The sequence below is a fragment of the Neolamprologus multifasciatus genome, chromosome 12, assembly GCF_963576455.1.
Source record: "Neolamprologus multifasciatus chromosome 12, fNeoMul1.2, whole genome shotgun sequence".
Taxonomy (NCBI): domain Eukaryota; kingdom Metazoa; phylum Chordata; class Actinopteri; order Cichliformes; family Cichlidae; genus Neolamprologus; species Neolamprologus multifasciatus.
This window is the reverse complement of record NC_140450.1, coordinates 896221-911818: the sequence shown is the minus strand read 5'-3', so window position 1 is coordinate 911818 and position 15598 is coordinate 896221. Positions and strand designations below refer to the sequence as shown.

Genomic DNA, 15598 nt, shown 5'->3' with positions numbered 1-15598 from the left:
CAAAGAAGAGCATTGCATCATGCCTGCTTTGGCAGCCAACCTTACACTGACAAGATGCATCAAAATAAGCAGAAAGAGCTCTCGACGAGGATGGGATTCGAACCCACGCGTGCACAGCACAATGGATTAGCAGTCCATTGCCTTAACCTCTCGGCCACCTCATCTGCCAGACGCTGGTCTTTGCCAGTAGCATTGGGAATTTACGAGGGATAATGTGTGAGCTGATCGCTGGTGTATGGACGCAGGGAGATTGACTCCAGATCCCCGACGAGGGGCTGCGTAACACTTTGGTAGAAGCCTGGAGTGATGCTGGCTTCTTCTTTGAGCCTGTTCTTCTTGGGGGTTGCCAGAGTGGATCGTCTGCCTCCATCTCACCCTGCCCCTTGCACTCTCCTCTGTCACACCAACCCTCTGCATGTCCTACTTGGCTACGTCTATGAACGTTGTCTTTGGTTTTTCTCTTATTCTCCTGCCCAGCAGCTCCGTATTTAACACCCTTTTCCCAGTATATCTTATATCCCTCCTCTGCACATGTGCAAATCACCTCAGCCTTGCTGGCCTATCGTCTGCAAACGGCTCAACCCCAGCTGTCCCTCGCACATGGTCATTTCGAATCTGTTGCATCCTGGACACTCCCAAGCAAAAGCTTATCATCTTCAACTATGCAGACACAATCTGTGCCACACATCAGAGCAGCTCTCACTACCGTCTTCTAAAGCTTGCCTTTCGCACTTGCTGCTATCCTTGTGTGACAAATCACCCCTGAATTTGCTCTCCACCCACGCCCAATGGATTGGCTACACACTTGGCTTCGCGTCTCCTCGCGGACGTGCAAAAGGGTCCTGGAGAATGCGGGTATCGATCCCGCTGCCTCTCACATGCAAAGCGAGCGCTCTACCATTTGAGCTAATTCCCCATTGAGGATTGAGCACTGCAGCTTCATCGTGCCATACGGAGCTTCAGCTCAGGTGGCTCTAATCACAACACCTCCCTTTCAATGTTTTCTGGGCATGTCAACTACAACAAGACCCTTTGGTGCAATCGTAACTCACACGAGACACTTCTGAGCGATTCAAGTCTGGGTCCTACGCAGTACGCCAGGAGAGTGTCACTGGAAGCCCCTTTCAGCTGCTTCTGGAGAAAAGAGATGTCAGACTGGGCCGGGGGACTCTTTGCTGCCATCGGCCAGTATTGTGAGGGTAAGAGGGGAGACAATCACTTCATATGGTCAAACATTGATGAGGTTTGAAGCCAGCGTTAACCTGATAGTACCTGAAAGGTAGTGAGCGGAGAAGTGCAAATAAACCTGGGGTGTGGAACTCCAGGCCTCGAGGGCCGGTGTCCTGCAGGTTTTAGATATCACCCGGGGTCAACACACCTGAATCAAATGATTAGTTCATTACCAGGCCTCTGGAGAACTTCAAGAAATGTTGAGGAGGTAATTTAGCCATTTGAATCCCCAATGATGGATCAAGAATACATCTGAAACCTGCAGGACACCGGCCCTCGAGGCCTGGAGTTCGACACCTGTGAAATAAAGATTTGCCAAAGGAAGCCACATGCATTCAATTGGGACACTGACTAGCAAAGTGTCAAATGGAGAATGCGGGCATCGATCCCGCTACCTCTCGCATGCTAAGCGAGTGCTCTACCATTTGAGCTAACTCCCCTGTGCCGCATGTGTTACTTATTACAGTCTACACTTTGTCCATACTTGCTGTATGATCAAAATGGGGAAGGGGCACAAATCCTGAAATCTGCAAAGCGCCCAGGATGTGGCTAAGAGACTAAGGTGGCTCGTTGACAATCCACTGTCATGCTAACGTAACTGAATGCCATCAGCCTTAGAGACAGACTGAGGAGACTGGACATCCAAGGGACTGTGGACTAGAGCCACTGCTAATTCACATTGAATGAAGCCAACTGAGGGAGGTGGTTCTAATCAATATGCTTACCGACCTCCTCCCCTTGGTTTTCAGTGTAGGGCAAGTGGGCCATTAGGTATGTTGCTATTCTGGAAGCAGAATTTCTTTCTGCTACTGTATTAGCAGACCGTTCTCTTTAACATGACCTGTGCAACAAGACCACATGGTGAACTAAAGTGAATACTGAGCCAAAGAAGAGCATTGCATCATGCCTGCTTTGGCAGCCAACCTTACACTGACAAGATGCATCAAAATAAGCAGAAAGAGCTCTCGACGAGAATGGGATTCAAACCCACGCGTGCACAGCACAATGGATTAGCAGTCCATCGACTTAACCTCTCGGCCACCTCATCTGCCAGACGCTGGTCTTTGCCAGTAGCATTGGGAATTTACGAGGGATAATGTGTGAGCTGATCGCTGGTGTATGGACGCAGGGAGATTGACTCCAGATCCCCGACGAGGGGCTGCGTAACACTTTGGTAGAAGCCTGGAGTGATGCTGGCTTCTTCTTTGAGCCTGTTCTTCTTGGGGGTTTCCAGAGTGGATCGTCTGCCTCCATCTCGCCCTGCCCCTAGCATTCTCCTCTGTCACACCAACCCTCTGCATGTCCTACTTGGCTACGTCTATGAACGTTGTCTTTGGTTTTTCTCTTATTCTCCTGCCCAGCAGCTCCGTATTTAACACCCTTTTCCCAGTATATATTATATCCCTCCTCTGCACATGTGCAAATCACCTCAGCCTTGCTGGCCTAACGTCGTCTGCAAACTGCTCAACCCCAGCTGTCCCTCGCACATGGTCATTTCGAGTCTGTTCCATCCTGGACACTCCCAAGCAAAAGCTTATCATCTTCAACTATGCAGACACAATCTGTGCCAAACATCAGAGCAGCTCTCACTACCGTCTTCTAAAGCTTGCCTTTCGCACTTGCTGCTATCCTTGTATGACAAATCACCCCTGAATTTGCTCTCCACCCACGCCCAATGGATTGGCTACACACTTGGCTTTGGGTCTCCTCGCGGACGTGCAAAAGGGTCGTGGAGAATGCGGGCATCGATCCCGCTGCCTGTCACATGCAAAGCGAGCGCTCTACCATTTCAGCTAATTCCCCATTGAGGGTTGAGCACTGCAGCTTCATCGTGCCAGACGGAGCTTCAGCTCAGATGGCTCTAATCACAACACCTCCCTTTCAATGTTTTCTGGGCACGTCAACTACAACAAGACCTTTTGGTGCAATCGTGACTCACACGACACATTTCCGAGCGATTCAAGTCTGGGCCCTACGCAGTACGCCAGGAGAGTGTCACTGGAAGCCCCTTTCAGCTGTTTCTGGAGAAAAGAGATGTCAGACTGGGCCGGAGGACACTTTGCTGCCATCGGCCAGTATTGTGAGGGTTAGAGGGGAGACAATCACTTCATACGGTCAAACGTTGATGAGGTTTGAAGCCAGCGTTAACCTGATAGTACCTGAAAGGTAGTGAGCGGAGAAGTGCAAATAAACCTGGGTTGTGGAACTCCAGGCCTCGAGGGCCGGTGTCCTGCAGGTTTTAGATATCACCCTGGGTCAACACACCTGAATCAAATAATTAGTTCATTACCAGGCCTCTGGAGAACTTCAAGAAATGTTGAGGAGGTAATTTAGCCATTTGAGTCCCCTATGATGGATCAAGAATACATCTGAAACCTGCAGGACACCGGCCCTCAAGGCCTGGAGTTCGACACCTGTGAAATAAAGATTTGCCAAAGGAAGCCACATGCATTCAATTGGGACACTGACTAGCAAAGTGTCAAATGGAGAATGCGGGCATCGATCCCGCTACCTCTCGCATGCTAAGCGAGCACTCTACCATTTGAGCTAATTCCCCTGTGCCGCATGTGTTACTTATTACAGTCTACACTTTGTCCATACTTGCTGTATGATCAAAATGGGGAAGGGGCACAAATCCTGAAATCTGCAAAGCGCCCAGGATGTGGCTAAGAGACTAAGGTGGCTCGTTGACAATCCACTGTCATGCTAACGTAACTGAATGCCATCAGCCTTAGAGACAGACTGAGGAGACTGGACATCCAAGGGACTGTGGACTAGAGCCACTGCTAATTCACATTGAATGAAGCCAACTGAGGGAGGTGGTTCTAATCAATATGCTTACCGACCTCCTCCCCTTGGTTTTCAGTGTAGGGCAAGTGGGCCATTAGGAATGTTGCTATTCTGGAAGCAGAAGGTCTTTCTGCTACTGTATTAGCAGACCATTCTCTTTAACATGACCTGTGCAACAAGACCACATGGTGAACTAAAGTGAATACTGAGCCAAAGAAGAGCATTGTGTAACACTGGTGGTGCAATACTAGTAGTGGCATGTAAGACCTGTTAGTGCTACTTCTTGCCTTCTTTGCCTGTAGTACTGGCAGTATAGTTACCTTTAACCACAGTACAAGGACAGAAGGGAAATATGGACCAGATCAGACAGGTTCTAGATTCGTAGGAGCCAAGGGTGTATGACAACAGAGGACTTGTACACAGTAGGTGTAGAAAACACAATTGCATTTATTAGCAATTATTAAAGTTGTGCACATTTAACAAAAGTAGAGCGCGCTTCTTGAAAACAAAATAAAATAAACCCCACAAATAGTCGACCCAAGGATATATTGTCTTTTGTCTCTTTTTTAAAGTCAATTTCAGTCTTTCAATGTTCACTAGTCACTCATGTGTGTTTGTAACCAGTCGGGTTACAATCTACCAGTTCATCCGGCTCTTTGGGCTGGGCTCGCCATCCAGTACTGGAAAAGGGATCCTCGATTCTTCTCAGGTCCTCAAAACCAATCCAATCCAAATAAGCAAAGGGAAAAAACCTGACCTGGGGACCAGGCCAGAACACAGTAGTTCAACATTTAAGCTATCATGCCTGTAACTTATTATTACTACTGGTTGCTTGTAGTGTTTCTAAATTTCTTTCAAATTATTCTATGTTGTACAACAAATTATTCTCATTTCAAAAGGGAAAAAGTGCATAGGAAACACACATTTAAAATAATACAAAATAGCTCAGCAGTGCATTAAAAATACACATTGGCTTGAGATTTATCAAGTTTCAGCTAGGTAAAGTGCAAGTGAAGGCACTTAGTTTCACGTTGCTAATACTTAGTGTGCAGAACTATAATTAGCACCATGAGAAAAGTGAACATGTGCTAACATAACAACTTCGCACAAAACCATACATTATACATTAATACCACAGTAATGTGACATAAACCTTTAAAGAACATCTCGTATAAAGTGCAGCAGACTCAGTGCTAATTGCTTTAGCCTCGGAAAAGGCACTTTCATTGCAAAATGGCTAACGGAAGTTAGCATCGGAGCTAGCGGCAAGTAGCATGCTATGCTAGCGCACGTGTGCTGCCTGGGACTTACCATGTGAAGCAACAATTGCTGCACGGGGCTTCACAGTGCTCACGCTGGCTCACAGAATACAGTAATACAGTAATGGAATACAGTATCACCCTTATTATTCTCGCCGAAAAAAGGATTTTCACTATCCAGCTAGCTTCTTCGCTGCACGGGTAAACTGATCTTTCACCGTCTGTGTCTCTGGCGTATCTGACTGGCACACGAAGGCACACACAGGTGTCTGAGCAGCGCACAGACTGGGGGAGGGTCAGACCGGCCAATGATTGGTCGCTCAGTGGATCTGACAAACACTCTACAGGACTAAGTCCTGCCCCCACATCATTTATATATATATCATATATCATTACATATAACATATGTACATATTAATTAAACTTATGTTTACATGCTTTATCAGTATTTATTATAATTAACTTTGTTTTTATCAATATTTATACTTTTAATACCGTTTTTAACACTGGGTTACACTATCCCCCCTTAGAATCATGCAAGTCCCTTTGCATGGGATAGCTAAACGGTAATGACAGGGGAACCAGCATTCATGGGGATGACCACAGAATCTTGTTCTGTCAAGGCACTGGTAAAAGCCAGGCTTAGACCTTGAAACAGGGACTGGGCAATGGAAATAAGAGGATTTCCCAACTGACTATATTGCAGTCGTTCTGGTTGGGTTCTTGTTCTCTCTGAGCGCCTTACAGTCGCTGTGGCTTCACTCTCAGTATCTGACTGACTTGAGTTCGCTTGATTATCATTTGAGTTGTCTTCTTCCACTGGCCCATCACAGGTAGATCCATCGGGTAAGTTAGCGGCACTCTCGTTTTCATTGTCAGTGTTTGAGTGTTCCACCATGGTTTCACTCTCCTCTAGGCTTCCACTCTCCTTTAGGCTTCCACATCCAAGTGGATTTCCACATTCAGGTATGTTGTCACATCCGGTTAAATTGTCACCTCCAAGCAAGTTGTCATGTTCATGTAAGTTGTCTCCCCGGGGCAAATGAGTTTCAGCATGATCGTGACCATTAGGGTGTGTCTTTGGCTGGGGAATCTCATAGACTCGAGTAACCTTTATGGGCTCTTGAAAAGGTTCCTCTCTGAACCAACACACATCCTCATCTTCTAGTTCTGAATGATCACATTCCTCATGTTGTTTAGGTGATTGCCTTGTTTTTGGTTTGCGTACATGAGTTGGTGGGACAGGTTTCTCTTCAACAGGGGCAAGAAAACCACAAGGGAGCAAGAGATCGCGGTGGACTGTGCGGACTGGGCCCTCTTTTGTTAAGGGTTTTATACTGTAGACGGGCAAGTCACCTGCTTGGTTCACCACAACGTGAATATCAGTCTCCCACTTGTCGGCTAGCTTGTGCTTGCCTCTGAGACGGACTGCACGCACCAAGACTCTGTCACCTGGCTCTAGTTTTGAGGGTTTCACTCGCATATCAAATCTTGTTTTGTTTCTTTCTGCCATTTTGTTAGCATGGTCTGTTGCTAGTTTGTAGGTCTCTTGTAGAGTTGCCTTTAGTTTTGTTATGTACTGAGAATGCGACTTGAAACTTTTGTTGTTAAAGGGCAGCCCAAATGCTAGATCAACTGGCAATCTTGGCTGACGGCCAAACATTAACTCATATGGGGCAAAACCAGTTGTATCATTTTTCGTACAATTGTACGCATGAACGAGTGGTTTGACATAGTTGTGCCATTGAGTTTTGTCCTTGTCCTCAAGAGTACCTAGCATACTTAGTAACGTTCTATTGAAACGTTCTACCGGGTTCCCTCTGGGGTGATAGGGTGTTGTCCGGATTTTGCGAATGCCCATGATCTTGCAAAGCTCTTGGATAATGTGGGACTCGAAGTCGGGACCTTGATCGCTATGCAATCGTTCGGGTATCCCGTAGTGGACTATGAAGTTGTCCCAAAGGGCTTTTGCAACGGTCTGAGCTTTCTGATTGCTGGTAGGGATGGCTAATGAATATTTCGTGAAATGATCGGTTAATACAAGCACATCCTTTACATTACTTCGATCAGGCTCAATGGACAGGAAGTCCATGCAGACTAATTCGAGGGGTCTGGTGGATTTGATATTCACAAGTGGAGCTGCTTTTTCGGGAGGAGTTTTACGTCTTACACAGCGGTTGCATGTTTTGATCTTATGTTCTATATATGCTGCCATGCGAGGCCAATAGAACCTTGTTCGGGCAAGATCTAAGGTACGTTCAGTGCCTAAGTGGCCCATGTCACAGTGGAGGCTTTGGAAGACTGCGTCACGGAGCTGTTCAGGTAAGACAAGCTGGTAAGTAACATCTCCTCCATCTTGACGAGTTCGGTACAGGATGTTATTGTGTATCTCCAATCGATTGAACTCTCGGAGTAGAAGGTTGATGTCAGGAAGTTCAGCTCGCACAGTTGGTGGGACCTTTTCTCCAGTTTCAATTTGTGCAATGACTTCCCTCAGACAAGGGTCTGTTCTTTGTTCGTTTGTGATCTGTTCAGGGGACATATGGGGTATAACAGGAAGACCACCACAGTCATTTTCGTTGACAAAGTCACCTGGAATGGCAGCTGCAGAAATGGCTAGCGAGTGAACCAAAGGGATGGTGTCATTTTGAGAGCTGCATACAAGGTGTTTCTCACAAATAGCAGACACTACTTCAGGACTTATACTGCTGTCAGGTAGGGACAGGTGAGTCTGTGTGAACTGCTGTATGCGGTCGAGCTCTTTTTGGGACACTGCGTCGTTAAGCAACTCGCCATGTGGCCGTCTAGAAAGGCCATCTGCATCTGAGTTAAGCTTGCCTGCTCTGTACTGGAGCTTAAAGCTAAACGTTGACAGGGCAGCTAGCCATCTGTAACTCATGGCATCCATCTTAGCAGTAGTTAATATGTATGTCAGAGGATTACTGTCTGTTACGACAGTAAACTGATTTCCATATAAGTAATCTGCAAACTTTTCCGTCACTGCCCACTTCAAGGCTAAGAACTCTAACTTATGGGCGGGATAACGAGATTCACTCCTAGACAACCCACGGCTTGCATAAGCTATCACCCTGGTCTGGCCATTCTGCTCTTGATAGAGCGCGGCGCCAAGCCCTGTAGTGCTGGCGTCGGTATGGAGCGTATATGGCAGTTTAGGGTCAGCAAAACCCAATACAGGCGCAGTACTGAGCTTTTCAATGATGGTTCTGAAAGCAAGATCACAAGAGGGAGTCCATCGTTTGCCGAAAGGTGTCTTGGGGTCATGGTACTGGACAGACTTAGCTTTAGGCTTTGTGCTTTTGCGCAAAGGAGGGTAGCCTGATGTTAAGTCAGTGAGGGGCTTAACGATACTCGAATAGTTCTTAATGAACCGCCTGTAGTACCCTGAAAAGCCTAAGAATGAGCGGAGCTGTTTAAGATCACGGGGCACAGGCCAGGTACTTAAGGCTTCCACCTTTTCAGGGTCAGTCTCCACTCCCTTGCTGGACACAATATGCCCAAGATATCTGACAGAAGTTTGGAAAAACTTGCATTTTTCGGGTGAGAGTTTGAGCCCATATTCTTTCAGGCGATCAAGAACTTTCATTAAGCGAGCTTCATGTTCTTCAAGTGTCTTGGAGAATACAATGATGTCATCAAGAAACACGATCACCTCACGCAGGTTCATGTCGCCCATACATTTCTCCATGAGCCGCTGGAATGTGCTGGGGGCGTTTGTAATGCCTTGGGGCATTCTATTAAATTCCCAAAAGCCGATGGGACATACGAACGCCGTCTTTGGTTTGTCCAGCTCCTCCATCTCAATTTGGTAGTACCCAGATTTTAAATCCAGGACAGAGAACCATTGCGACCCGATCAAGGTGGAAAACGTTTCCTCCAAATTGGGGAGAGCGTAAGCATCTTTTATAGTCTGCGCATTAAGCTTTCTGTAGTCGATACAGAGGCGGACTTCACCATTTTTCTTCCGCACGACTACAATGGGTGAAGAAAAAGGGGAGGTAGATTCCCTGATCACGCCAGCTTCTTGCAGTTCTTTGAGGTGCTTACAGACTGCTTCCAGGTCGTTCGGATGTATGGGACGCGCTCTATGCTTGAACGGTGTTTCATCTGACAATCTGATTGTGTGTTTCACTTGATCCGTCTTTCCAAAGTCGAGATCATTCTGTGCAAACACTTCGGGCATTTGGCTTAGCTTTTCAGTTATGCGCTCCTTCCATTCAGCGCTAATAGGGGAAGAGTCAAAGTTATATGTTACATTTGACTTCGGCTCAGTTTGGAATCTTGGAGTTCACACTGAGTGTTCGTGAGATAGAACTCTTTGATATGCACTGACTTCTCCAATGACACAATTTAGAGGGATTGTCACATCATGTTCGGATTCATTGGTAAGTATAACTGGAACAAGGTAAGGTGCTCGTTCAGGTAGGTCTATGAGACAAGGTTTCACAAGGATGTCACCAGGTAAGGCTGACATTCGTGGATACTCTAACAAGACAGACTTTTCACCGTTACCGGCTGACACAGCTACAGCACCATCTAGAACAACAGTTTGGCCTGCTGGAATCAACTGTGGCTCTTTGTTGTGCATCGTCACTAAACCAAGACTACTGTCTTTGGACTGTTTGTGTCGTGACTCAAGAACTTTTAGAACTGCCCTATAACCATATGGCAGGTTCAGCTGCAGTTCATGGCATGTGTCAGAGTACAGCTCATAAAGTACATCTAATGTGTTTGTCCCAATTAGCACTAAGGACTGAGAAGCTGTGCGCACATCGGGGACAACTAAGGCAAGTGTCGGCACTTCAGCTTCAATGCCAAGGAAGTCTTTTGGGAAAGTGACATGCAGTTCAATGTAGCCTAAGTAAGGCACAGATTGACCGTTAGCATCCTAAACTTCTAAAAGTTCAAACAATGGCTTAATCTCATGAGAGGACAAATGCTGACGATAGTAGGACTCGGGGACTGTAGTCACCTGGGAACCAGTATCTAGCAAACAACTCACTGTGTGACCATTAACTTTCACTTGTGCAGTACTCTTTAGTACCAATTAGACCTTTAGGAAAGTCGAAGGAATCTGTTCTTGTGTGTGACTTTAAGCTAGCACATTTTTTAGGTGAAGCTTTTTGTTTAACCTGGGTGGGACGGGTTAACAAAGCATCAGCCTCCATTTGTCCCGCAACGGAGGCAGAATTTAGTTTAAAGAGAGCTGGTCATTCTGCCTGTCCCATATCTGCCTTCTCACTCTTAATTCCTTTCGTTTTGCAACTACAAGGGCAGGATTGGGCTCTGATTCACAAGTGGCTACTATATGTCCATCTTCCCCACAGCGGAAGCAATACCAGGGCTTGGGCCTAGTACTGGGGCGGCTGGGTGGAGGTGAGTTTTCAGGTTTGGCATGGTCAGGTTTTTTATTTTCAGGTTTCCTTGTTCGAACTATCTTCAGTGTTGCTTGTTTCTTTGGCTTCACAACGGCAGCTAATTGGCTTTTTAGATCGGCAACTTGTTTTTTCAGCTCTTCTAGACTATCTGACTCTGCTTGACGAACATCTGCATTTGTTTCAGTGACCGTCTGTTCATGAGACACTGCTTTTGGTTTTGTGGCGCTAAAGTGTTTCTTCATTCGCGTGTTTTTAACTTCTTGTCGGTTTTCTGCAGTACGCAGGAGAAGCAATAGCTCCGCATAAGTGGGTGGCTCCTTATGCTTTAGCTCCAATTGCAACTCTGTTAGCAAGTTATCATCCCAGCAGCCTCTGTAAAACTGTTTAAGAAGCTGCTTATTTACTTCATGTGGTTCAAGCCCACATCTGCGCACGGTGTGACTGACTGCCACCTGCAAACGAAGCAGATAAGCAGAGGGCTTTTCACCGTGATCTTGGAAGGTGTTCATGAAGCGTACAAACAGTTCCTCACCATCTTCGACGGTGCCAAAAGCTGAATCCAGAAGTTTAAGATAGTCTGCAGGAGTGGCTTCTGGCCCAAGAGGGCGGATGACATCAGAAGCGGGAGCAAGGAGACTTTCAAGAATCTTACGAGTTTTTTCCAACTCGGACAAAGAAGCATCTTCCATCAACAAGTCAACATGAGAACGCCATGTTTCATAGTCAGCTTCGCTGTAAGGTCTGGGCATCTTGCCAGAGAAGGCTCTGAGTCTTAATGTAGAGTGAGCATGTGATGTCTTTTCAACACTCTTGACAACATGCTCGACTACTACTTTCTGAACCTCTGGTGGGTTGAGGTCAGTTGGGCTCAATATTTGAGGTGTCAAGTTTGGTCTCATGGGGCGTTGGAATGCACCCTGAATGGGTTCAGGAGGGTGAGGCAGTTCAGTTAAGACTGAAGGTGGGGCTCCAAGTTGTGTGGATCCTACCACAGGGCAAGTCTGATCAGCAGCATCATTTTCGGGGTTTATCTCAGCTGTCTCAGCAGCTTCGATGGTCTTCCCTATTGTGGACAGGGCCTTCCGCAACACTTCTTCGAAATCCTTCCCACTTAACTTGGCTAAACACTTCAGGTTGCTAATGTAAGCCTCAGTAACACTGCCCCCTACGGTCTTAGTATAGACGTCAGTTAAGGCTCGAATGCGGTAACTGACATCTGGATTGTCAGTGGACTGTAAGAGGTAAGGCAGCTTAGGTGCTAATATTTCAACGGCTGCACCGGACTCGAACTCTACAATATGACTTTTGTGGAACGCGGAAGAGTCATCATCGACAGCGAGTACTCTACGAATAGTACCATGTTGCTCCAGAAACTCAAATACCTCTTTGTCTTTCTCTCTATCTGTAACACCGCTAACAATAATGGTATTTGGTACTTTAACGGCATACTTCTCGACAAAATCCATTTTCACAGTATCTGATCAAAAGTCAAACAGGATTCCAATGTTGTCACACAACACTCTAGGCTCCTGGCTGGCTCGCCACTTTTTTACTTATGTAACACTGGTGGTGCAATACTAGTAGTGGCATGTAAGACCTGTTAGTGCTACTTCTTGCCTTCTTTGCCTGTAGTACTGGCAGTATAGTTACCTTTAACCACAGTACAAGGACAGAAGGGAAATATGGACCAGATCAGACAGGTTCTAGATTCGTAGGAGCCAAGGGTGTATGACAACAGAGGACTTGTACACAGTAGGTGTAGAAAACACAATTGCATTTATTAGCAATTATTAAAGTTGTGCACATTTAACAAAAGTAGAGCGCGCTTCTTGAAAACAAAATAAAATAAACCCCACAAATAGTTGACCCAAGGATATATTGTCTTTTGTCTCTTTTTTAAAGTCAATTTCAGTCTTTCAATGTTCACTAGTCACTCATGTGTGTTTGTAACCAGTCGGGTTACAATCTACCAGTTCATCCGGCTCTTTGGGCTGGGCTCGCCATCCAGTACTGGAAAAGGGATCCTCGATTCTTCTCAGGTCCTCAAAACCAATCCAATCCAAATAAGCAAAGGGAAAAAACCTGACCTGGGGACCAGGCCAGAACACAGTAGTTCAACATTTAAGCTATCATGCCTGTAACTTATTATTACTACTGGTTGCTTGTAGTGTTTCTAAATTTCTTTCAAATTATTCTATGTTGTACAACAAATTATTCTCATTTCAAAAGGGAAAAAGTGCATAGGAAACACACATTTAAAATAATACAAAATAGCTCAGCAGTGCATTAAAAATACACATTGGCTTGAGATTTATCAAGTTTCAGCTAGGTAAAGTGCAAGTGAAGGCACTTAGTTTCACGTTGCTAATACTTAGTGTGCAGAACTATAATTAGCACCATGAGAAAAGTGAACATGTGCTAACATAACAACTTCGCACAAAACCATACATTATACATTAATACCACAGTAATGTGACATAAACCTTTAAAGAACATCTCGTATAAAGTGCAGCAGACTCAGTGCTAATTGCTTTAGCCTCGGAAAAGGCACTTTCATTGCAAAATGGCTAACGGAAGTTAGCATCGGAGCTAGCGGCAAGTAGCATGCTATGCTAGCGCACGTGTGCTGCCTGGGACTTACCATGTGAAGCAACAATTGCTGCACGGGGCTTCACAGTGCTCACGCTGGCTCACAGAATACAGTAATACAGTAATGGAATACAGCATCACCCTTATTATTCTTGCCGAAAAAAGGATTTTCACTATCCAGCTAGCTTCTTCGCTGCACGGGTAAACTGATCTTTCACCGTCTGTGTCTCTGGCGTATCTGACTGGCACACGAAGGCACACACAGGTGTCTGAGCAGCGCACAGACTGGGGGAGGGTCAGACCGGCCAATGATTGGTCGCTCAGTGGATCTGACAAACACTCTACAGGACTAAGTCCTGCCCCCACATCATTTATATATATATCATATATCATTACATATAACATATGTACATATTAATTAAACTTATGTTTACATGCTTTATCAGTATTTATTATAATTAACTTTGTTTTTATCAATATTTATACTTTTAATACCGTTTTTAACACTGGGTTACAATTGCATCATGATTGCTTTGGCAGCCAACCTTACACTGACAAGATGCATCAAAATAAGCAGAAAGAGCTCTCGACGAGGATGGGATTCGAACCCACGCGTGCACAGCACAATGGATTAGCAGTCCATCGCCTTAACCTCTCGGCCACCTCATCTGCCAGACGCTGGTCTTTGCCAGTAGCATTGGGAATTTACGAGGGATAATGTGTGAGCTGATCGCTGGTGTATGGACGCAGGGAGATTGACTCCAGATCCCCGACGAGGGGCTGCGTAACACTTTGGTAGAAGCCTGGAGTGATGCTGGCTTCTTCTTTGAGCCTGTTCTTCTTGGGGGTTGCCAGAGTGGATCGTCTGCCTCCATCTCACCCTGCCCCTAGCATTCTCCTCTGTCACACCAACCCTCTGCATGTCCTACTTGGCTACGTCTATGAACGTTGTCTTTGGTTTTTCTCTTATTCTCCTGCCCAGCAGCTCCGTATTTAACACCCTTTTCCCAGTATATCTTATATCCCTCCTCTGCACATGTGCAAATCACCTCAGCCTTGCTGGCCTAATGTCGTCTGCAAACTGCTCAACCCCAGCTGTCCCTCGCACATGGTCATTTTGAGTCTGTTGCATCCTGGACACTCCCAAGCAAAAGCTTATCATCTTCAACTATGCAGACACAATCTGTGCCACACATCAGAGCAGCTCTCACTACCGTCTTCTAAAGTTTGCCTTTCGCACTTGCTGCTATCCTTGTGTCACAAATCACCCTGAATTTGCTCTCCACCCACGCCCAATGGATTGGCTACACACTTGGCTTTGGGTCTCCTCGCGGACGTGCAAAAGGGTCCTGGAGAATGCGGGCATCGATCCCGCTGCCTCTCACATGCAAAGCGAGCGCTCTACCATTTGAGCTAATTCCCCATTGAGGGTTGAGCACTGCAGCTTCATCGTGCCATACGGAGCTTCAGCTCAGGTGGCTCTAATCACAACACCTCCCTTTCAATGTTTTCTAGGCATGTCAACTACAACAAGACCTTTTGGTGCAATCGTAACTCACACGAGACATTTCCGAGCGATTCAAGTCTGGGCCCTACGCAGTACGCCAGGAGAGTGTCACTGGAAGCCCCTTTCAGCTGCTTCTGGAGAAAAGAGATGTCAGACTGGGCCGGGGGACTCTTTGCTGCCATCGGCCAGTATTGTGAGGGTAAGAGGGGAGACAATCACTTCATATGGTCAAACATTGATGAGGTTTGAAGCCAGCGTTAACTTGATAGTACCTGAAAGGTAGTGAGCGGAGAAGTGCAAATAAACCTGGGGTGTGGAACTCCAGGCCTCGAGGGCCGGTGTCCTGCAGGTTTTAGATATCACCCGGGGTCAACACACCTGAATCAAATGATTAGTTCATTACCAGGCCTCTGGAGAACTTCAAGAAATGTTGAGGAGGTAATTTAGCCATTTGAGTCCCCTATGATGGATCAAGAATACATCTGAAACCCGCAGGACACCGGCCCTCGAGGCCTGGAGTTCGACACCTGTGAAATAAAGATTTGCCAAAGGAAGCCACATGCATTCAATTGGGACACTGACTAGCAAAGTGTCAAATGGAGAATGCGGGCATCGATCCCGCTACCTCTCGCATGCTAAGCGAGCGCTCTACCATTTGAGCTAACTCCCCTGTGCCGCATGTGTTACTTATTACAGTCTACACTTTGTCCATACGTGCTGTATGATCAAAATAGGGAAGGGGCACAAATCCTAAAATCTGCAAAGCGCCCAGGATGTGGCTAAGAGACTAAGGTGGCTCGTTGACAATCCACTGTCATGCTAACGTA

At 46.2% G+C, this 15598-nt stretch overlaps 1 protein-coding gene and 7 non-coding genes across 8 annotated transcripts; all 8 read right to left on the bottom strand.

Moving 5' to 3' along the window:
- Positions 1–82: 82 nt before the first annotated feature.
- trnas-gcu (transfer RNA serine (anticodon GCU)) lies at positions 83–164 on the bottom strand. The gene has a single exon. It is a non-coding gene; the product is annotated as a tRNA-Ser (tRNA).
- A 679-nt stretch (positions 165–843) lies between these two features.
- Positions 844–916, bottom strand: trnaa-ugc (transfer RNA alanine (anticodon UGC)). Its single transcript has one exon. It is a non-coding gene; the product is annotated as a tRNA-Ala (tRNA).
- A 681-nt stretch (positions 917–1597) lies between these two features.
- trnaa-agc (transfer RNA alanine (anticodon AGC)) lies at positions 1598–1670 on the bottom strand. Its single transcript has one exon. It is a non-coding gene; the product is annotated as a tRNA-Ala (tRNA).
- Positions 1671–2196: 526 nt separating this feature from the next.
- trnas-gcu (transfer RNA serine (anticodon GCU)) lies at positions 2197–2278 on the bottom strand. The gene has a single exon. It is a non-coding gene; the product is annotated as a tRNA-Ser (tRNA).
- Positions 2279–3714: 1436 nt separating this feature from the next.
- trnaa-agc (transfer RNA alanine (anticodon AGC)) lies at positions 3715–3787 on the bottom strand. Its single transcript has one exon. It is a non-coding gene; the product is annotated as a tRNA-Ala (tRNA).
- A 6551-nt stretch (positions 3788–10338) lies between these two features.
- On the bottom strand, positions 10339–13781 carry LOC146506079 (zinc finger CCHC domain-containing protein 12-like). The gene has a single exon (XM_085180802.1). It carries the CDS (start codon positions 12139–12141, stop codon positions 10489–10491), a length of 1653 nt encoding a protein of 550 aa, XP_085036928.1. The 5' UTR covers positions 12142–13781; the 3' UTR covers positions 10339–10488.
- A 70-nt stretch (positions 13782–13851) lies between these two features.
- On the bottom strand, positions 13852–13933 carry trnas-gcu (transfer RNA serine (anticodon GCU)). The gene has a single exon. It is a non-coding gene; the product is annotated as a tRNA-Ser (tRNA).
- Positions 13934–15368: 1435 nt separating this feature from the next.
- trnaa-agc (transfer RNA alanine (anticodon AGC)) lies at positions 15369–15441 on the bottom strand. Its single transcript has one exon. It is a non-coding gene; the product is annotated as a tRNA-Ala (tRNA).
- Between the last annotated feature and the right edge of the window lie 157 nt (positions 15442–15598).

Bases quoted from the DNA above. Each gene is read 5' to 3' on its own strand.
- LOC146506079 (XM_085180802.1), bottom strand. From the start codon at position 12,141: ATGGATTTTGTCGAGAAGTATGCCGTTAAAGTACCAAATACCATTATT.